Source organism: Protopterus annectens, chromosome 1.part2, assembly GCF_019279795.1.
Source record: "Protopterus annectens isolate FY-2018-M chromosome 1.part2, PAN1.0, whole genome shotgun sequence".
NCBI classification, from domain to species: Eukaryota; Metazoa; Chordata; order Ceratodontiformes; family Protopteridae; genus Protopterus; species Protopterus annectens.
Window position 1 is genome coordinate 459,956,668 of NC_056727.1, and position 23,559 is coordinate 459,980,226.

The window sequence follows — 23,559 nt, forward strand, 5'->3', positions numbered from 1 at the left end:
TCTTTGAATTTTCAAAAGTTGTAGGCAGGGCAGAAAGCAAACGTTGTTTCTTTCTGCAAATAACTGCTAGATAGTTGAATGAGGAATTGAAAAAATAGTGGTCATCGTGTTTTGGTCAACAAAGAACAGTAGCTTACAATTATTTTTGATAGGATAACTGGCAGTGATTCTAGCTCATTTCATTCCTATGCTTCAGATTTCATAAATGCAGCCTTGAAAGAAACCATATCCACATTCTACTATCACCAGGTAATGGAAAAGGTATTTCCTTGACCAACACTTCCTTGGCACAATAAAGTCCAAATGTCTATCACACACCCTTCACTATAACAGTGTAATTTATTGGCCTATAAATGTGCATGCAGTCATACTTCAACTTCTCCCCAAGATTATAAAAATGTAAACATTTTGCAATACGGTTCCCGATTCCCCACTTAATATATGTGTCAGAGTAGAGGCGTTATCATTCAAATTAACACAAAATAATTTCTGTTAAAGACTAATAAAATACATGCATTCAGCATTTCCACTCCTTGTTTCTTGACATATGTAGGATGAAAGGGTTTATGTACATATCTTTATAAATTAAAATTAGGTGATTTAATGAGCCTAGCAGCACCTTTATATATGCTCTGTCTGATGTACTTTGAGGCTCTGTTGTAGTTCTAAAACTACAATAAAAAATTGATAATTTGTAAAAGATTTTAACAAGGTGAATGCAGTGTTATTGTTTAAATGGTTAAATGATAAATATACAGGATGTTAAGACTTTCCATTACAAGATGCAGGCGATCCATTCAAAGTACGTCATGCAGCTGACTAGCAGAATGATGCACCTGTCACAACACTACACACTTAGCACATACCACACTGGCAAGTGTGTTACCACTAAACAGCAGCCCAGTACTCCTTACACCACAACACTGCATCAAGTACACTGGTAATGGCGCATACGCAACCACAGCAAATATGCTCTACCAATGAAAAGTTGTGGGTCTTTGTGTTTTAAACATTTCTGAAGAAATCTAAACAACTTTTAAGGGACAAAGTGTTAAAGAAAGATACCTTTTAATGGGTGACATTGCTCATACATATGCCTTTTTATTCAGTTTATCTGAATGAATTTGTGAAGCTTTGTTATCCATAGGTTAGTACTAAGCTAACTGCCCTTACGAGCCATTTTAAGCCTAGCCAATTATTCCTTGAGAGACTCAAACTCTGCATCTTGTGTTTGTAAGGCAAACACCTTAGCCATTAAGCCACCCTTCAATCCAGAAAGCTTCCTTTCTTTTCAAATCTGCCTTTACTGCTTGTCTTTTTTTTTTACTGTATTTTTAAAAAGTTTCTGTTCCACCCTTAATTGCATACAAACCTAGAGGCTAAGACTAATGTGCAAACATTTCTTTTAATGACTTTGTTGATCACTTTCTAGGAAAACCCTTAATTACCATGATTACTCGGTCATCTAGACTATTTCTTGTTAAAAGCAAAAGCTCACTTAACTATTTTCACCAAGAAACTTATAAGCAAAATGGATTTCCCCTGCCCACCAATTAAAATAATAGCAATTTCCACCAAACCTGCCCCTTTGCTGAAGGACTTGCCTGCCTTCATTCGCTTACTGAATAGTTGGCTTCTCCGGAGGGCTGTGATCTGTGATCTAGTAAAACCACTACTGCCTTGAACCCATATAACCCAAAACTTATTTATATGACATCTTGTTAAACTTGCTCATAAAATAGTGTTACTGACTAGCTAAATGCTATTTTGGATATTCTCATTTACTTTTATCAGCTGAACATGCATCTCCCTCTTCTTGTCTTCCATTTTTTTACTTAAAACCAGTAAAGGTTTTGATGGGAATCTGTTGGGGGTTCATGAATATTGTACAAAGTACTGGCTTCATATATCTTTCTCCAGTTAAGGAGACAGTCCCTGCAGACAGCTGCTGAAGATATATATCTCTCTGTAGTTCCTGATCTGCTAAATCTACCGCTAGAGGAGAACAACCCTGAAGATCACTGGGTACTGATGTTTGCATCATAAATCATGCTGTTTGCAGGACTTGATTATTGTCAGACTTTCTTTCTTTTTGTTTAGGTAAGAGCATTCTCTATATAAAACAGTAGATTCTTCAGTCTTCAGTATTTTACCCTTTACTGCAACAGACAAAATCCTTTCTTTATGTTGAGAGAACTATAATGTTATTATAATGGGTTTATGCACATTTGTTGTAGCTATCCCCAGGAAGTAAACTCTTGAGTCTTTTTAATGAGAAGATCCTGTTGAAGCTTATGCAATAGATCCCTGAAAAACTGCACACAATTTTCACATTCAGCCTTCTCTCCAACATTAGTTTTCCCTTTACACTCTTCCCCTAAATCTCACAGCTTTTTCTCATTTCATGTTGTACCTACTCTACCTCTGATAACTTTGCTTTAATTTTCACATTTGATTGTTCACGCACTGATACAGTATATTCTCATGGTGACTGATACAGTATATTCTCATGGTACCTTACATCACCTCAATCCCCCTGATATTGAATTTGATGTAATCCTCCAGAGTTCAACTGATTTTTAAGATGCCCGAGTAAATGTTATCATTTCTTTCTTGGAATGTAACAATATCTGCTTCTTTTAAGAGCAGTTGTTAGTGCCCCTCCACCACCACCACCAACCGCATTTCACCAACATGTGCTGTTTGTTCCCTTCAACACTAATTACGTTTTATTCTGGGCTGGTAATATAATTTCCTAATTTCTTTTTATTTCTTACCACCCAGAAGAGCCTAGAACATTACATTACACAGATTATTGTAATTTTAAGTTTATATCAGCAACTTTCTAGGAATTAGTGAAACTTGAACGGAAGAGTATATTAGATCATGTTATCTAAAGAAATGCCCTACTGAAAATCCAGAAAATTGTCTATTTTTAAGTAATTCCATGACTATCACGAAACTCATACTGTCAATAAAGCAGCTGGAACTCCATCAGCTGAGTAAACAAAAGTATCCTGATTGAAATATTTATACTTAGCAAGTGGAACCAATTACTTTAATTATGTCTTATTTTCTTTTCATTAGACTACTATAAACTGGGTTATTAGAACATTTTTAAAGGCTTTGCCATCTGCAATAATAATATTTGTCCTGATATTATGTAGTTTCCTCAGCTTTTGCATGTATTACTTTCTATACAAAAAATAACTTACTGGTGGATCCCTGCTGGATCCCTGTTCACCCCTCCTTGGGTTGTCAAGTTTAATAAAGGGTGAAGGGGAGTCTGCCATTGGAAAAATAGACATGATTATTAAGTTTTCTAGCCAAGCCAGGTTATCAAAGGGAAGAGTTAAGTGAAGAACAGTCAGATATTGCAGCCAGGAGAAGCCAGTTCTTCATATTCTGAAAACAATTTCATATGAAAGGTACTATTTGTACTTACCTCACATATCTTTTCTAAGGAAGGTACAAAGTAGTCGTCACACACAATGGCCAAGGCATAAAACATGTACATAGCCTAGAAAAAAAAAGCAGTGTTCAATTTTCAAGTTATATTTTGAGCAAGAATACTTGTATATATTCTTTATTTTTAGCAATTACTATAATACAAAAGTACTTCATAAACACCAATGGGAAGGGATTCTAATGAGGAAGAAAAATCTTCTTTGCTAGTCATTTCTTTATTTATGTGGCACAACATAGTTTACTGCTTATGCCTTTTTAATTTGAAGTCTGGTGTTAATCCACTGTTCTCTGTATCTAATGCTCAAATGCCAGTAACCATCAAAAGAATTAGCCTTGATATCCAAGTTCAGTACTCTGACATACAAATTCATTCCACAAAATCACACTGAAATAATTTTCTTCTTCTGCCAAGCCCAAATGGAAACAAATGTGTTATGATATAAAATGTGTCCACTGAAGACAACATATTTTAGGGCTAGAACAGTCCAGGTAAGAAAGTGAACCAGAAATTAATATTACACCGCAGCTTACAAAAATAGCCAATCAGCACATCAGTCTACCCACTGGTGAGTTTGGAATAACTTGCAAAAGCCTGGCTGCACAAACAAGTGGATAAATAAAGTTACATACTTACCGTAACTTGGAATATGTGCTATTCAGTGTCATTATTCATCACGGATGGGTCTTGGATCCGACCCTGGATCCGAGCCGGCAGTGCAAGCGACAGCACCTGAGCTCAAGCTCCTCCCCTCCCAAGATCCCCTGCTACCCATAATCCTCAGATCAAGTTTTCTAGATAGAAACAAGGACAGTGAAACTGCCCACAAGAAAGAACAGGGATACTAATAACACCATTACGCCATAATTCCCCAGTCACCAGAAGGAGGGTGGGAAAGTGATGAATGACAGTGGATAGCACAGATTCCAAGTTATGGTAAGATCATAACTCTTTACCTGATGCTTCTGTGTCATTATTGATCAAGGATGGGTCATAGTCCCCAGCTATCCACAACCCTGAGAGGAAGAAGTGACATAACAGAGTACAGAAGAACCAAACAAAGTTCTAACCTTGGACACCAAGTCTAGTTTGTAATGTGCTACAAAGGTATGGCAATTTGACCAAGCAGCAGCAGCACAAATATCACCCAAATACGTCCTTGCCCAGAAGGCCAAAGAAGTGGCCACCAACCTAGTAGAATGGGCTTTAACTGGCCTGAGAAGTTCAATGTGATTGCTTTCATAAATGTGAGCTATACAATCAGTGATCCAATGAGAAATACAAACTTTGGAAATGGCCTGACCTTTCCTGGCTTGACAGTATGCCACAAAAAGTTGATCTGATTTTCGAAAATTCTCAGTTCTCTTCAAATAGAAACGTAGCTGCCTATGCACATCCAGACAATGCAGTTTGTACTCCCCTTTGTTTAAAAAATTGGGAAAAAGACAGGTAGTTAAATGGACTGATTAAGATTAGCCTTTGAGGCTACTTTAGGAATGAATGAAGGATTGGCTCTGAGAGATACCCTATCCTTGTGAAAAAGCATGAAGAGGGCTTTGATGCAAAGAGCCTGCAATTCAGAAACTCTCTTGGCTGAGGTAATAGCCAACAAAAATGCCATCTTCCAAGACAGAAACTTAATATCACACTTAGCCAAAAGCTCAAAGGGAGGTTGTGTAAGAGCCCAAGGTTCTTTGAAAGGAGGCCTGAGCAAGAAAACTCCCTTAACAAAGGCCCTGCACAGCCTAGAAGAAAACTGGGGATTTCACTTAAGTGGAAGGTGGATATAGCCACCAACTGAAGTTTGATCATCAAGAAGCTAGCTCCTTTTTGAAACAGAGAGGAAAGGAACCACAAAATGTCAGGGGAAAGAAGCTGAAAGTGGATCTATGTCATGCTGACAAGCCCAAAAAGATATTTTTTTTCCATTTGCCAGAATAAACCTTTTAGTACAAGGCTTTTGGGAGGCTAAGATAATGTCCTTCACCGGAGAAGGCAGTTTAAGTTGGCTGATACTCAATGAAACTGGAGGTACCAAGCTGTCAGCCGAAGGGACTGAACATTGGGAAGAGAAAGACCCCAGGAATGGGAGATGAGATCCTGGACTGGATCTAATATCCAAGGTGGATATTTCAGATGAGACAAAAGGAGGGCGAACCACCTCTGATGAGCCCAGAAGGGGGCAATGTGGATGAGATGAGTCTTTAGGTGATGTGCTTTCTGTTAGACTTTGGGAATGAGGGGAGTTGGGGGATAGGCGTACAGAAGACCCGTCGGCCAATCATGGATCACAGCATCCCTGGGTGACTCCCCCCATAGGGGGATTAGGGCAAAGTATTTGCTGCATTTGTAATTGATCTGGGAGGCAAACAGATTGCAGCAAGGGAGACCCCAATGGTAGAAAATAACTGGGAATACGCATTGCTAGAAGAAAGCACCTACAGGACATCACCCTTTCCCACACTCTCATGGCCTCTCTGTACAGAGGATATGATCATGTGTGCCCCCCCCCTTGTTTGTTGATGTACCAGACTACTGCCATGTTGCCTGTTTGAACTGCCACAGTCCTAAGAGGGAGATAGTCCTGGAAGGATTACAAAAAGAGGAGGAATGCTCTCATCTCAAGGGCAATGATGTGCAACATGGTCTCCGATGGGGACCACATGCCTTGAACTGTCCTTCCTTGAAAATGCCTCCTCCACCCTGACAGGGAGGCGTCAGTGGTTACTGTGGCCTGGGGAAGACAAAGGGTCTCTGTAGCAGAAGGTCTTTGGACTGGAGCCACCATGCCAAGTGATGCCAGCAGATCTGAGAGACCCTATCTGCCATAAACATAGGATGAAGGTGAGCTGACCACTGCACTGCAAGGGTCCACTGAAGAACTCGCATGTGATACCTGGCCAAGGGAACCAATTGAATTGCCACCACCATGAAACCAAAGGCTTGTAGGATCAAATGGGCGGGAACACTCTCCAGATCCAGAAGAAGGTGGACTTGTTTCCTGAATTGCATCTACACTGCATGGGGAAAGAGCTGCAGTCTCCAACACTGTCCAGAAGAACCCTATAAATTTCAATCCCTGGCATGGAGCAAGATGAAATTTGAGAAGGTTGATAGTAATGCCCAGGTCACAAAAGATGCTGAGAGTGTAATCTATGGCTTGAGCAACTCGATGCCTTGTGGGAGCCATGATCAGGCAATCATCCTGGTACAGAAAGATACCTGAAACCCCTGCAATCAGCGATGGGCTGCTACCACTGCCATACATTTGGTGAACACCTGAATGGCTGAGGTAAGACCAAAGGGCAGGGCTCGGAACTGATAGTGACTGGCCCCCAGCCAGAAGCGAGGGTATCTCCTGGAGCATCTGTCAATTTTTATGTAATAGTATGCATCCTTGAGAGCCACTGAGCACATCCAATCATCCTTGCCCAGATGAAGAAGAATGGACTGAACAGTGACCATCCAGAACTTTGACTTCTTGACTGACAAATTCAAAATGCTGAGGTGCAGAATGGGATGCATGTCCCAACTTTTTTTGGACACTAAAAAGAAGTGAGAGTAGGTTCCAAACCCTCGTAGTCCTGTTGGGACCTTCTGGATGGCTCTTTTTTTGCAAAAGGTCTTGAATCTCTGTGAGAGCTAAGTCCCTCTGGCAGGGCGGAACGTCCGGGAGTGACTTTTGAATTGAAGGGGGCTTATCGAAGGATATGAAGTATCCCCTGGACACAATGTTTAGCACCCACTGGTCTGAGGTAATAGCAACCCAAGTCAGGAGTTGCAAGGAGATATGGCCACAGACTGCCTCCAGGGCAGGGCAGCTGGGCAGTGCTTCAGAAGCATTGTGGGGGCTTCTCCAAGAAGGGTTCTCGGGAGTCCTGATTCTGCAGACCTCTTCTGACTCTAGGGCGGCATCGGTTATTAAATCCCCTTCCCTTGCTGGAAGAAGAGGATACCTGAGGAGCATCTTGGAAGGAAGACTGAGCCCTGTGGGACCACAGTTTCTTACTACCCCTGTGATTCTTGGAGAAGGAATGCTGAGGAGTCGAAAACTTGATCCCGACTGCGGACAAAGTCTATCCCTCCTGCTCACTGCGGGTCAAGGTTTCCCTGACAGAAGGAACAAACAAAGTAGATCCATCAAATGCAGCATTGGTAAACGATGCCTTGAAGTTGTATGCAAATCCTCAAAGGTCAAGCCAGGCATGGTGCCTAATAGCAATGCCTGTGCCTGCTGCTCAAGAGGTGGCCTCAGCCGCATTACAGATCAACCTCATTGAGGCATTAGCAAGGGATGTGAGAGGAGAAAGCTTTAGATAGTCTAGCTTAAGGCTCTTTGGAGGAAGCAACTTTGAAAGGGAAGAGGAAAGGTCCGACACCAAATCCCTCTGCAGCCATGTGAAGTGTGCCATGTAGTTTGTAGTGCTCAGTCCGAATGTAGCCGAGGCATACAATCACTTCCCAAACCAGTGTCAATAGCCCATGACTCTCTGTATAGGAGATGAATCATAGAGCTCTGTTCTGCAATTTCCTTTTTGCTGGCTGCAGCAACCACTATGGCATCAACTATAACACACTTGCTCTGAAAGGCTTTATCCTTAGGTGGACTCTGGGAATTTGTCCGCTCTCTTAGGGACTGGTTCTACTGTGTCTGGCTCCTTCCATGCCCTGTTGGAAATAAGCTGGATGAGCTCATCCACAGGAAGAGACTCCCAGGAGGAAGATGGGCCCATCCCGAAGGCCTTCAGAAACACGGATTCCTCTGAGGACAGGGTGGTAGGAAACCAACCCATAAGCTCTTTCAGGATCTCGAGGATGTTCCAAAGGACAGAAGTCTGGGGGACCCACCCCCCTCCTCGAAATCCGTGTCCTTAGTGACGGACTCTCGAGGGGGAGTCCAAGTGCCTCCTCCTGCACGTCCTCTTCTGGGGAGGCTCCTCCACCATGGGATCTGGGGAGGACTCGGAAGAGGAGGGTACTCCGATTGTTGTAATGCCCTTCTAAAGGTGCTCATGGGAGGGCTGACCCCAGACAGATGAAGAGGACTCGTCACCCAAAGTAGAATAAAGCAGGAGGGGGTCCAGAGCTGAGGTCGAGGCTGCCGACCATCCAGAAATGGTCCTCTCTATCGCCCAGAAGCCCGACAGGCTGGAGGAAGCCCCACGTTTCTCCTCGCTGGGTAGGGCTGACAGAGGGGGAAGGGGGATCCTGATACAGCACCGATGTCCCCAGGTGATATCGGTCCTGAGCTGTCCAAAATGGATGCCTCCAAGGGAAGACATGTTGGGGCCGAGGCATTACCAGCTCCAAGGGCAACAGAGCTGAACCCACCAGGGACCCAGGAGGTGTGAGAATGGAAACACTACCAAACACAGACTGCCTCTCCCTGGGCATGCTCTGACCCCGGGGGCACGAACTCACATGAGTCGGATAGGGAGACAAAAGCTCTGACAAAGGTGAAGAGCCTGTCGGCAAGTGGCTAGAGGATGGCAACAAGCCAAGGTCAATTTGGGCTTTGAGGAAGCTATTCAAAATCCAATCCATGTCTGAAAGGAGCAAACTTCTGGTAGACCTGGAGTAAATGGAAGAATGGTCTGACCGAGCCGAAGGTCTGAGGTCTCTGCAGGAGGCCCTACCGGACTGTCTAAGATCCAACTTCCTAGTAGTGGCTGGGGTGTCATCAGTAAGGACAGGCTCTGAGAAAGCAGTTGGATCCAATGGCCTGAATGGATCCGAGGGCAGTGAGAATCCAGGGACGGATCCAATAGAGCAGTCAAATCGGAGGGGGTTTTGGACCTGATCAGATCTAAGGACCTCCAAGCCTCTAAGGACTCATATCCAACAGGGGGAGCCGAGGGTCTCGGAGCCAAAGACCCTGGAGCCAATGCCCTTAAGGCTGGACTCGGATCTGGAGAATTGGTATCTGAGAGCCTTGGCCTTTATGCAGGAGAGTCCCGAGAGGAAGAGGGCTTCCTCTTGGGGTCTGAGGGGGCTTTAGAGGAGGAATCTGAGACCAAGGGACCCCCTTTAGCAAGCCCTTTAAGTAAAAGCTTATTTCTACAGTACAGGAGAGCCCTGCGGTTGAATCCCGCACAGATATCATATTCAAGCTCTAAATGAGGCTCTCCTAGACAGTAGACACACTCCTCGTGCATGTTGATGGGAGTTAACGTCTGACCACATAAGGAGCAGTGTCTGAAACCGAAGAGTTTGTCAGACAGCCTAAGACACACAAACCCACCAGTGCACACAAACCCACCAGTGTACCATACACACACACACACACACACACACACACGGGAAGGAGGAGAGGGAAAGAGAGAGAGCAAGAAAGGAAGGAAACTACCACAGAGGGGACAAGGTGAGAACCTGGGAAAATACCAACAGAATGACCAATGGCTAACAGAGGGGAGGAAACTAGTTACTAGCAGATAAAAGGTAGAAAAGGGACAGAAAAAATTCCAAGAAAATACAAAAAGGAATTACTTACAATATTTGAATGAAGCTTGAGCCACAGGGAGCAAATTGCAGCAAACGAGATTGGAGGATTATGGTAGCAGGGGATCTTGGGAGAGGAGGAGCTTGAGCTCAAGAGCTGTCGGTTGTACTGCTGGCTTGGATCTGAGGTCAGATCCAAGACCCATCCTTGATCAATAATGACACGAATAGCATCAGAGTTATATGTTTATAAAGCCAGCTACAATTATTCATTTCCGAAAGAACACTCATTAACTTTAAACAGAGTCTTAATACATAATCACCTGCACACAAATCAATTGCAAATTAATTCATTTTTAGCTTGCTGTACACAATTAACTTTTTTTAATGATGTTCAGTTTTAAAATAGAAAACTGCTTTAAGCAATTAGACATTTGAATAATCCCAACATTTTTATTTTTTTTTAAATAAAAGTGGTACCGTCTGAATACCACCAAGAAATTAAGGATATGACAAAAAAACACTCAGAGGACAAATAGCAACTCATAAAATAATGTGGGTGGATCTCCACTGAGCCTGACACAGTTCCTAGTTATGTTAATAGATTTGAGTCTGTCCGGAAGGTAACTTTCATACCTTTCTTCAGGGTTGTCTTTGTTCCATTGAATAAGGTGGGTAACAGTTAGAATGTCAGGCTTTGCATGCAAAGCATGCACCGATATAAGAAGAGTACAGAGGCTTCTAATGAATGTCTGACAGTTTTTTGCAAATGTCTTAACAAAACATTGATCACAAAACCTTGGCAACATGTCTAAGATTAACAACTCCCACACAGAAGCATCCCCCTTCCGCAGCTATCTCTGCATTCTCGATCTTTGCTGCAAAATTCCCAGAATCACACACAAGTGATCAGCAATAACAGAATCATTAGTGTAGTGATGTTAAACCTGGGACCAAGTACAAGTAATTCCTGCTTCTTCCCGAACATCCTCCACATTACATTTAAAGGATGGGACAGATACAGAAACAGGAAATGGAACACCAGTCTTGAAAAAACTGTACCTCTTTACTCAGCTAAAATATATATGAAAAGTTAAATTAACTATATTTCTTTACTCAGTATAATATACACAAAACATTAATTATTTAAATACCAAACAAATAAATTCAAGTTAAAGAACAACGCTTCAGCAAAGGTAAAAAAAAAAAGTTACAGTGTACTAGAAGATTAATGCAGTACCTCCATGTGAGTATCAAACAATCCTTATGCTGTACTACAGTGTCACCACTGGCACAGAGTACTAGAAGATTAATGCAGTACCTCCATGTGAGTGTCCCACACCCCCTATACTGCACTAAGGTGTTGCTGTTGTTACAGTGTACTAGAAGATTAATGCAGTACCTCCATGTGAGTATCCCATAATCCTTATACTGTACTACAGTGTCACCGCTGGCACAGAGTATTAGAAGATTAATTCAGTACCTCCATGTGAGCATCCCACACTCTTTATACTGCACTACAGTGTCACTGCTGGCACAGAGTATTAGAGGATAAATGCTGTACCTCCATTTGAGTATCTCACACTCTTTATACTGCACTACAGTGTCACTGCTGGCACAGAGTACTAGAAGAATAATGCAGTACCTCCATCCAAGTGCCCCACACTTCTTATACTGCACTACAATGTCACCGCTGCCACAGAGTACTAGAAGATTAATGCAGTACCCCCATGTGAGTGTCTCACACCCCTTATACTGTTATTACGGTGTCACTGCTGGCAGAGAGTAGTAGAAGATTAATGTAGTACGTTCAGGTGAGTATCCCACACTCCTTATACTGCACTACAGTGTCACAGCTGGCACAGAGTACTAGAAGATTAATGTAGTACCTCCAATTGAGCATCCCACACTCCTTATGCTGCACCACAGCATCACCACTGGCACAGAGTACTAGAATATTAATGCAGTACCTTCATGTGAGTGTCCCACATTCCTTACACTGCACTACAGTATCACCACTGGCACAGGGTACAAGAAGATTAATGCAGTATCTCTATGTGAGTGTCTCACACTCCTTATATTGCACTACAGTGTCACTGCTGGCACACAGTACTAGAAGATTAATGCAGTTCTTCCATGTGAACAAAACACACAGCCTTCTGATACTACCAACATCACAGGTGGTATACTACCCATAGGCTCGCTCACAGTCTGCAATTATATGACTTTTCTTCATTTACACTGCACCTGGTATTTTGATTGTTTTGTTTAAAAATTACAGATAGCTCTCTTCCTTCTCTCATTCTTTCTTTCTTTCTTGTAAGGGGTGTTGATTATATAAACACCTTTCCACAGACCAGGTATTTAAAATAACAGATATATAGGCACCTATCTAACCTTTAAAGGCTGTGAGAGGGAAATTCCTACTCTTGTAAATTTGGAAGCATTTAACTGTGATTACACTGCTATCATGATGTTGGAAAAACAAGTGCAGAGTGCAACTGTGTGCACTTTTTGTATGTATAAATTCACCCAGGACTTGTTGCTTCCTTTTTATGTTCTTTACTCTGACAAGAGCAATAGCCAGTTTTGCCTTCCAGGTCTTCCTTCGCTATGGTTGATAGTATCGCTGTCAGGATCATTGCTCTGGGTGTTGTCACCTTTCACAAAGATTCTATGGTTGGCCTCCGATCAGATTTCTTTTATATTATATTCACTAACTCATTAAACAAACCTGCTCTCCTTATGACAGCCTGATCTGTTCTTAAAGAAACAAATGCAACTTAACAGAAACACTGCTCATTCAAAAAAAAGTCAGACTTTTTACACTAAATGTTGTATAGCAGTGTTAAAAGAAATATTAGGCCACTTGTACCATTTAAAATTATAAAAACTAATGCCATATGCTATTTTATATCATTTGCCCATTTACACTTTACAGTAACACAACTCGATGATGCTAAATGAATGATCACAGATTATCAAGTCATTGGAATGAATGTTACCAAGGATCCTGCAGGACAGAGTGCATGTCAAAAGCCCTACCTTAACTATACATGATGGATTAAGAGTTGATGAAAAATAATAATGCAATCTATTATCCATCATTGAAAGAAATCAGTCAAGTATCCTTGACTGCAACTATATATATTTACCTCATGTAAATAATGTGATATCAGAACTATAATACAGTAATTATGCTACAGTCTTAGCTTTCACTTCATTGATTATAGAGGTTTAGCATCAATTCATGTATTTCTTTGCAAAGAAACTGATTCATAGGAAACAATTTTAACAAAACTCAAAAAATGCAGACATAAACATAACAAAAATAAACATTTCTTCAGATAGGGATTACAAATACTTGCATCCACTCCTCCAGAATCCTCATAAGAATAAGCAGGTAACAGAAAATGAATTAATAGTAAAATCACAAAGAACAGACAACCCTTTTGAGTAGGTAAAGAATATTACAATAGAAATAATAGCCTTGCTGCTGCTATTGTAACAAAAGGATAAACCAATTGCGACTCAGGGTATATCTTGCATTATTGGAAAATACTGGAATGCTGCTTTTCTTAATGGATACACTAATTTTGTTCTTGCCTCTGTGATTTGCAGATCTGGAATTGTACTTAAGTCATAAATACTGTATAGTTTGATATATTGGTGAATAATGTGGGAAAAGGAATGCGGACATATTCTATGTCTGTTTTCTTGTTTCTTTCAAAAGATAAATGGTGACTTTTAATATTATATAAATATAAATTAGAACATACTGTATGGTAAATACCATAGTTACATGTTCATGTCTGTTCATTTTCCGTTTATTAAATACAACTGCAAGATGGCAGCATGAACTGAAACTAGAACCCTGAAGCAGTGTTGCAGGAATAGGAATGCCAGCTTTACTGCTGAGTGTACTAATGGAAAGCAGTACGCCTGCATGATAATTGACAGGACACTATCATACCCGCAGAGCTCTTCTGCTGTACATATTAACTTTCCGCTATTGCCATTATTTATCAATAGCTTATATAGACATCTTAGTTATTTGTATACTGTCCTGCTGAACAATCTTTTGAGCATGGTTATGCACTCCAGCCAACACTATAAATATTAAAGTAAAATAAAAAAAAATATTCAAAAGCAAAAAATAAACATATTCAACCAATTATAAGCCAAAATATCTGGATGGATAAGTTTGTTGTGATACATATACACACACACACATATATATATATATATATATATATATATATATATATATATTAGGTTTATGTCAGATGATCAACTTAAAAACTCGATCAACTGATAGGGACCCATGTATATATGTGTTTTGTGTGTGTGTGTGTATATATATATATATATATATATATATATATATATATATACACATATATATTCAATTAGCACTGCAGATCAATAAAACATACCCCAAGATACAGAAAGGCTTATTATGATGCAGAAGACTTATATTGCAAGTTTCTGCATCTCATTATGTCTTTGTGAGTCTTAGATTGCTCTACCATCATGGTATTCCCATTGCTGTGGGCCTTAGTGCAGACAACAGTCTTGCAGGTGAAGCTGCATGGTAATGTAGCACCCAAGAAGACTGGGAAGTGTTAATTAGCCACATGCACTCCCCACAGGAAATCTATGCAGGTACCAAATTACTTGGCCAAGCAATGCAGAGAATTAGTTGGACAAGTAAAATTTTACTGTACGAAGAAATAGTGAATGCTGACAAAGATGGTGCTCATCCATTCGCTCCTGTGGGACTAGTGTAGGGGATGACAATGTGTTAGTGCGTATATGTATTTATATGTGTGCATGCTCATGGGTGTGTGTGTGTGTGTGTGTGTGTGTGTGTGTGTGTGTGTGTGTGTGTGTGTGTGTGTGTGTGTGTGTGTGTGTGAGACTTCAGGGGCATAAATGCCTTTGTTCGAGTCTGACTGTTCACAGCATGGAAGGTTGGTGATGCTGTATATGCATGAGTAAGTGTATGTTGGAGTATGGGTGCAGGTATATGGGTGAGTGTTTCTGTGAGTGTGGAGTGAGTGTAGGAGGAGTTGTTTCTAGATGTGAGTGTGGAATGTCTGGGAGTGTGTGTGTGTGTGTCTGTGTGTGTGTGTGTGTGTGTGTGTGTGTGTGTGTGTGTGTGTGTCTGTGTCAGGAATAACATGTTGCACAGTGTTAAGGTAATAATCCACTAATGAGCTACTTCTCTTTGTAACTCTACTTTGTCTTTGAATCACAATTTCTCTTCTTCACACCATCTGACCAGCTAGCATTAGTCAATTACCACCAGTGGAGAGAAATTATCTGAATTCCAGGATAGTGAAGACAGTAAAAGTATTAACAGCAAATACATAAAAGTATATACAAAACAAAGAACCATATACAACAATATTACAAAACAAGAAAACTGAAATAAATGACTTTTAATAAAGCTTCTGAGCTTTATTATTTATTTATTTTACATTTGTTGACCGGGCTAGTCTAACTGGATATATGCCCATTTTCAGTAGACGCCTGGGGAGAAAAGCTCCACATAAAACAAACAGCACATCCATAAAATGCTATTGCTTTATTAAAGAAATTAGTCGGTAAGTTTTGATAATGTACAAATGATTTCTATCCCTTTGAATGTATGTGAATTTTGTCATGTTTCCAGGAAATCTGCAAAACGATGTATTATGGTTGCCAGGAGATGAAATTCCTGTGTAGTAATGTTGAAGTAAGGTGTGAGTTACGACATGTGCACATTTGATATGGCACTGATGGTGTGAGTTACGACATGTGCACATTTGATATGGCACTGGTGGTGTGAGTTACATGTGCACATTTGATATGGCACTGGTGGTGTGAGTTACAACATGTGCACATCTGATATGGCACTGGTGGTGTGAGTTACAACATGTGCACATTTGATATGGCACTGGTGGTGTGAGTTACATGTGCACATTTGATATGGCACTGGTGGTGTGAGTTACATGTGCACATTTGATATGGCACTGGTGGTGTGAGTTACAACATGTGCACATTTGATATGGCACTGGTGGTGTGAGTTACAACATGCGCACATTTGATATGGCACTGGTAGTGTGAGTTATGACGTGCACATTTGATGTGGCACTGGTGGCGTGAGTTACGACATTTGCACATTTGATATGGCACTGGTGGTGTGAGTTATGACATGTGCACATTTGATATAGCACTGGTGCCATCATGTTAGATTATGATACGGATGTTCATGAGTGTTTTGCAGTTGCAGGGTATTAATCTGACATGATTTATGTTATGTAACTGTTTTAGGACAGACACTGTTAATCTAAAAGGATTTATTAATGGCTGGGGTGTAAAATGCTTAATTTTCTTGAGCACAATGTCATTGTTGACTTATGTTATTTTTTTTCCCCAAAATCTCTTTATTTCAATTTTCTTTTTTTCCAAATAGTAACAATACAATAACTCAAACACAAATAAACAATACAAATACATATCTAAAGAAAACAGACAACAATCTCGTTCTGAGAAAATTATACATATATATATATATATATATATATATATATATATATATATATATATATATATATATACACAATATATACACTAGAAGTCACTACATCGTCAAGTAGAGTATAAGAATTCTTATGTTCATTTGGTCTCATAAGGGATAGTGGAATGGGGATAGTCTATATAGAAAGTAAAGATAGAAATTCAACCATTTATTGTGTGGTTAGGGAAAATATCTAGATACACATATACTAAGAGAAGGGGGAAGATGCAAGAAAACTGGTTATACTACATTCATTTCTTATTAAAAGGTTAGCTTTTCATGTCAATTTGTGGGCAAATTTTATTTGTCAAGAATTATATCTAGTAAGTAACCAATATTTTTGGTAATAGTGTTTGTTTTTTGTTTTTGAATAAACTAATTTGTGAGATGAGATATATTTGATAGCAAGATTGCTAAAACTTTCCCATGTAATTGGTGACATGACATTCCAATTCTTTGTAATAAAGAATTTAATAAGGGCACACATCGTAATAAAGACATGTTTAAATATTTTTGGAAGTTGATTGATGTTTATGTGCAATATAGCTGTCTCCCATGTAAGGGCTGATTTTTCATATCCCATCTTCTCTAATCTTACTCTCAAGGAACACCATAAGTTGTGTATCTTAGTACAGTTCCACATGACATGTAAAATATCAGCTGTTTGATCCGGACAATGGGGACATATAGGCGAAAAGTTAGGACTGAATTTATTTAATTTAGATAAGGTATAATATAGATTGTTATTTACCATAATTTGTGTATATAACAGCTTCTTGAAAGGAATGAATTTGATTGTATTTTCAATGGCTAGTTTCTTATTTTCTTCAGTCAGTGATTGATTTTTCGTTTGCCAATAGTTTGAAAATAATAAAGAATTCTGATGTTTTGCGCTCATTACAATTTTATAAGTCCTAGAAATTGTTTTCCCTTTAATCGCAAGATTTTCAAGTATTAATTTAACTAAATTTATGTTCTGTAAGTCAGTGTGCATTTGTGAGAATTTAGCATTTATAAGATGGTGAAGTTGGTTAAGGATAATACTATATTTCTTAGGAAGTTTGAGTTCAAGTCTCATTTGTGTAGTCTTTTATCGGGGGTAGTTTGTTAGATTTATGGGTTTATTATTTATTAGTAGATTAGGATCTAGGTGTAACGGTTGTATAAGGGCAAAAAGCGTCAGCTAATTGCAATGATTTAAATAGTTTCTGTATTGTAAGAATCATGTTTTTAATTAGTGGGTGTAGATTCTTCGTGTATATGCTAGCCTGGCTTAAATTCAAGAATGGTAGGGATTTAATATTATAGCCAAGGGATTTCAACTGTTCATACCGGATTTTGGTCCACTGAAGTGTCCACGTATTTATATATGAGTCATAGTTTATTATTTGTATAATTCTGTAGACAAATGTTGACTTATGTTGTTACTGAAGATATGAGCAAGTATTTAAAGATTTTTGTTGAATTAAGGACTATGACTGGGTTGCCAGAATATCTGGTGTGGGTTGGATTGAAGAGGTTTTTATTTTTTTTCTTTGTTTACTTGCTGTCATAGGGCAACATTCCAGGCTAAAGATGGCAAGTGCTTAACTGAAGAGGGGTTCTGATATTGAAATGTCCTAGAGTTATTATTTTACCTGGTATTTCAATGTATTATACATGGTTAGTTAAATGAAGCAATATGTATCAAGATTAGTTTGAAAAGTGATGATTTATGGGTTAAGAATGGTTAGACATATTAAGCTAAGCTGACAAAGAAAATACAATTTCATTGAGCATTATTCTGGGGGTAAGTTATGCTAATGAGTGGACTGAGACATTGGGACATCTGCAGTTATATATGGGTAGCTTTGTTTAATTAGTTTGTTTTCTTTCAATACCCTAATTTCTTTCCATTTCCCTAAAACATGACAGCTGACTGCCTGTAATAAATTTTCCATACACATATATTTTATTTGTCCTTGCCTTTATGACCTGGATTGTGGCTGAGAAAGAGTCCAAATGCAAGCCCATTTATGTTTTATTTATTTGTTTACTGGGAAAGTCCGACTGGGTCAGGAACCCATTTTCAGTGGAGGCCCAGGGAGAAAATCTCCAAATGATACATGAAAGACAATTTACATGAACAAGACAACAGCAAGTATTAAAGCACATATTAATAAGTAATGAACACTAAATAAGTTAGAGAGAGGTAGATACAATAATAAAACATGTACTAGACAGGCAATATAAATAAAAATAAAGTGATAGATTGCAAACATTATATATATATGTATATGTATATATATATATATATATATATATATATATATATATATATACACACACACACACACACACACACACACACACACACACACACACACACACACACACACACACACACACATCAGGTAGGATTAAGGTAAAAAGTGAGGGTCAGGCAGAGGGTCAGAATATTAGAAGCAAGTAGATGCTTAGAAGAATAGTAGACTAAGATGGGAAAAGTTAAGAGTGTAGAAATATGTAAAGTCTTTTAGTCCAATATGTTAGTGGTTAGTGGATTAAATTCATATTTTAGGGATAAAAAGGAAAGAGCGTGAATGGAGTTCACCTGTTAGGGAAAGAGCAGGGGCAGGTCTGATTACACAGAAAATATTTTTTTAAGGTGTGTTTGAAGTTGTTAAAGCTCTCAATGGTAGTAATGTCTGTTGGCAGAGAGTTCCAAAGCTTGGCTTGGAAAATACAGGCACTGTCCAGCTCTTTTGTTTGGAATGTAGACGTTTAGGAGTGGTTTGTTTTCAGAGCGGAGAGCTGTTGTAGCTATGTAGGGTTTCTGACAGATTTGAGGGCCGGGCAGCTATCAGGTGTATATAGCATTTTATGTGCAGAAGGCGGCTGTACTAGGCTTAGGTGGTGTGTGAGTTTGAGCCAGTTTAGTTCTTTCAGAGCTAGGCAGTGGTGGGAATGGGAGGAGTAACCTGAGGCAAATTTGGCAATTTTATGGTAGCAGGACTGGAGCTTGTTTTTAAGAGAAGATTGTAATTTGATATATATGGGGGCTGCATATAAGAAAAAGGGAAGCAAAGATGTGTTGGCGAGAGTTTTTCTGGTGTAGCTGTCCCAGAAAGTTTTTGTGGATAGAGTCTTCCTAGTTTGATGTGCATTTTTTAATGCTATTGCAGCTGTAGTGTTCAAAAGTTAGTTTGTTGCCTATGCTTACACATAGTAGAGCTTAGCTGTGGGAACGGTTTCAATTTCAGTGTTATCCTGTGGGAATATTTAGTCAGATGAGACTGGTTTTGCTGAGAAAAGCAATATTTGTTTTTTTTTTTAGGATTTAGAAGTAGCTGGCCTTCTCTCAGCCATGTCTCTATTGAGGTGAATATGGCTTGAGTGAGTTGATGGAGATGTTGCATGTTATTAGAGGAGGAAACTATGGTAGTATAATCTGCGTATTGGATAATGGAGCTAAGGGGTGATGGTGTGTGAAGGTTGTTGGTGAAAACATTGAAGAGTAAGGGTTCAAGTATGGACCCTTCTGGTACCCCAGTTATGTTGATTTGATAATGGGATAGTTTATTTTGCCATTGGACTCATTGCCAACGGTTGGATAGGTAGCTTGTAAACCATTGGAGGGATGGTGGGGTGTAGCCTACAATGAATAACTGATGAAGTTTATTGTGGGACACTGTGTCAAATGCCTTTGATAAATATAGTAGTAAGACAGAGGTGATAAACCACAGTCAATGGATTTGGACAGTGTCCATGAAGGAGATTAGGGCAGTGGTGGTGCTGTGTGGTGGGTGAAAACCATGTTAAGTAAGGGTAATTAGTTTGTTTTGGATGAGGTGGTGCAGCAGTTGCTTATGTATGCTTTTTTCCAGGAGTTTGGAAAGAGGAGAGAGGATGCAGTTTGGTTGATAATTGGATAGTTCAATGGAGTTGCCCCCTTTATGTAAATGGGTGATGACAGATTTTCTCCAGAGGTTAGTGACAATGGACTCTGCTATGGAGAGATTTATAAAGATACTGTATGGATATGCTATGGTTTCTGCAGCAATTTTTAAGTACTCGGGGGGGGGGGTTGTCAGAGGAGAGGGAGCATGGTTTTAGTTTTTGAAGTAGTTTTTGAATGAGAGAGGTGGGGACAGATTTAAAAAAAAAGGGGGTAGAAGATGTAGTACTGGTTTGTTGCAAAGGTGAATTTTTTTTGTTTGTGCAGGAGCCTTGAGATAAGGGTGGAGGGGGATAGGGCTTGAAGTAGTTGTGGAGGTGGGATTTGTTAACAGTTTGTTTATGCTGTCTATAAAGTGAGAGTTAAATAGGTAGGCTATTTCTGAGGTGTTTTTGTCAGGGTGTGGTGTTGGAGTTTAAATAAACTCCGGGTAGCAGGTTTGAGATGTGTTTCCAAAATTGTTTTGGGTTGTTTGTGTGGTTTGCCAATTGATTGGAAAAGTGTTTTTTATCCAAGTTCACTAAATTTTTTGCTTTACTTCATAGCTGTTTATATTTGGTTAGGCTGGCATCAGATTTGTTATTGCGCCATTCCTTCCATGCTTTATCCCTGTCTTTTAGAAGTTGCTTGCTATTTTTTGTTAGTCAGGAAGCATGGATAGTTTTTATTATTTTGGTGTGAAGGGGGGCTATGCTGTTGCGGGTATTTAGAAATACATGTTGAAGTATTCAAGGACATCTTCTAGCAGTAGCATTTTAAGTGGGTTCCAGTTAGTGCGCTTTAGGATTTTCTTAAACTTTTGCTTGTCAATGTTTCTAATATTTCTGGTAATTTTGTATGCGTGTGTGTGTTCTTGTAATTTGTTGTGAGGATCTATATATGAATATCAGTAGGTGGTTACTAAGAGTATTGGGTAGAGTGTATGGAGTAGAGTATTTGTAAGGATAAGAAACAAGTATCCAGTCAAGAGTTGCACCTAGGGTATTGCTGTTATGCATATGGGTGGCATTGGTGATGAGCTTGGTATAACCGTAAGGGTTTATGCTATTATCAGGGGAGTCAATCAGATTCTGCCAGTTGATGTTGATATCTCCCATAATTATATAGTCTCATTACTGATGTTTTCTGATATCCAAGAGAGGATATCTTCCATAGTTTAGATGTTTTGCCCAGGTGGGGGGTATATACAGGCCAACAATGCATATCTGTTTTGTTTTATTCATTTGTAGGGTTCTGATTACAATTTCAGCATTGTTAAAAGTTGGTATTTCATTAGGGAAAGGTGAGATTGTGATAGTGTTGGGATAGATTAAGGCTACCCCTCTACCTTTTTGTTGGTTCTGTCTTTTCTAAGTATATTATAGCCTGGAGGTGTTATTTCAGTATCTTGGATATGGGGTTTTAACCAAGTTTCTGTGATTACTAGGATATCTAGGGTATATTGACTTTAAGCATGAAATTCTGTTTTATTACAGTTTAGGGTCGCTAGAAGAATATTTTTAGGGTTTAGGCTTTAGGCAGAGGAAGCTTTAGTTGGGGATCCTGGGTTGGGGTGGACATCTCCTCACAGAGATAGAGTATGTTGTTTGGAGAGGTAATGTTTAAGGTATCGAGTAGATTTATTGTTGCTGACTATTATGTAGAAGTTAGGTTTACTAGTGATAGTGTCTGGAAGATTTTGAGTTTTGAGAGATACATGAATTGATATTGAATTAAGCTGGTTGATATGTTACTAAAACTTTTCATGGGGTTGTCATGATGTACAGGAAGAGTAGAGTGTGTAATTGGTGCAGGGGTTGGGGAATGGTTCAGGAAGGTGATGTGGATTCGGAGACCTATATATAATGTTAGAAGCAGGTTAGAAAGAAGGTAGCACATTTTTAGTGATATTGTTTACTTTGAGTTCTAGAAGGTAGGGGTAGTGTAGTGGACTGGGCAGTAGGATGCAGAATATGAAGCTTTAAGGTGGAGCTAGTGTAGTAATGGGTTGGGTTTGGTGTTGATTGGCTATATGGAGGTGGGAGTGTTTGTAATTGGATAAGATTTAAGGGGTGGACTAATGGTGGGTGTAAACCTAGGGAAAGCAGGGGTGGGCGGAAATGGGGGTATGGTAGGGGAGCCAAGCAAGTCTGAGCGTAGCGAGGGCGAATGGAGCAGGTTGGACCAGAAATGGCCAAAACTAGATGGTTCAGTACGCAAGCACCAAGAAAAACAATCAGTGGTCAGGTGAGTGTAGGAAATTGTTGCTGCACCAGGCTATGTCTATTTCCCAGCAGAGCAAACTATATGCAGCAAGGGATTCAAGTGTATGGGACCAGCTAAGGAGACGAAAGTCATTAGTTAGGGAAGTATTTTATTTAGGGATGCTAAAAAAGGAAGTTGGGATGGGAGTCACTTAGAAAAACACTGGTCTAATTATCTAGTTAACAGAAGAGCAGAAGAAAAATAAATGTCTCCAATATGTGAATTGTGGGATATTAGCTCAAAGGATTTGAGTATACAACAAATTTGGATGTTATGTTCCATCACCAGGACAAAAAGGGTGCGTACTCTGAAAGAAGTCATCTTATGCAACATGGAAAGCTACAATGTCAATGCATATTGTTGTCTTTTGTACATGTATAAAGATGTGGATTTTATATGCAAAGACCTGAATGTCAAGTTTTGTTCATGTATGTAGGATGTATACTCTTATTATATATTATTATTTCTCATGTAAAGCTTATTTAGTATATTGTTTTTATTTGTCATGTTGAGCTTTTCTCCCTGGGCCTCCAGTGAAAGGGGGTTCTCTTGCCCAGTTGGCAAAACAGATTAACAAACACAAAAATAAAAAAAATAAATAAACAAATGAACAAACTAAAATAAGGCAACTTTACAACATTGCTTGCTTACACCCTCAGAAGAATGCCCCACTACATTTACAAAAAGCAAGCACCAGTACAAACAGGATTCAGAATGGGGAAAGAAATGAACATGAATTCAAAGGTCCAAGTCATATTTTCTTTGGGTAACTCACCATTTCTAAAGCAGCATAACAATTTAAGGTGGAATAAGTTTGTGGGTCAAATTTCTAGGCTAATTTCCTCTATATTAAATTCTGAATGAGACTTAGTAACATATATTTGCAAAATAGCTTTCCTTTTTGTAGCT

General features: G+C 39.4%; 1 protein-coding gene across 1 annotated transcript in view; it reads right to left on the reverse strand.

The window, feature by feature from the left end:
- SLC24A3 (solute carrier family 24 member 3) overlaps window positions 1-23,559 on the reverse strand; it is a 2,031,466-nt gene that overhangs the window by 1,786,242 nt on the left and 221,665 nt on the right. The window contains exon 3 of the mRNA XM_044060155.1: window positions 3,446-3,520. Within this exon, the coding sequence (XP_043916090.1) occupies window positions 3,446-3,520 (75 nt within the window). The remainder of the gene's footprint in view (window positions 1-3,445; window positions 3,521-23,559) is intronic.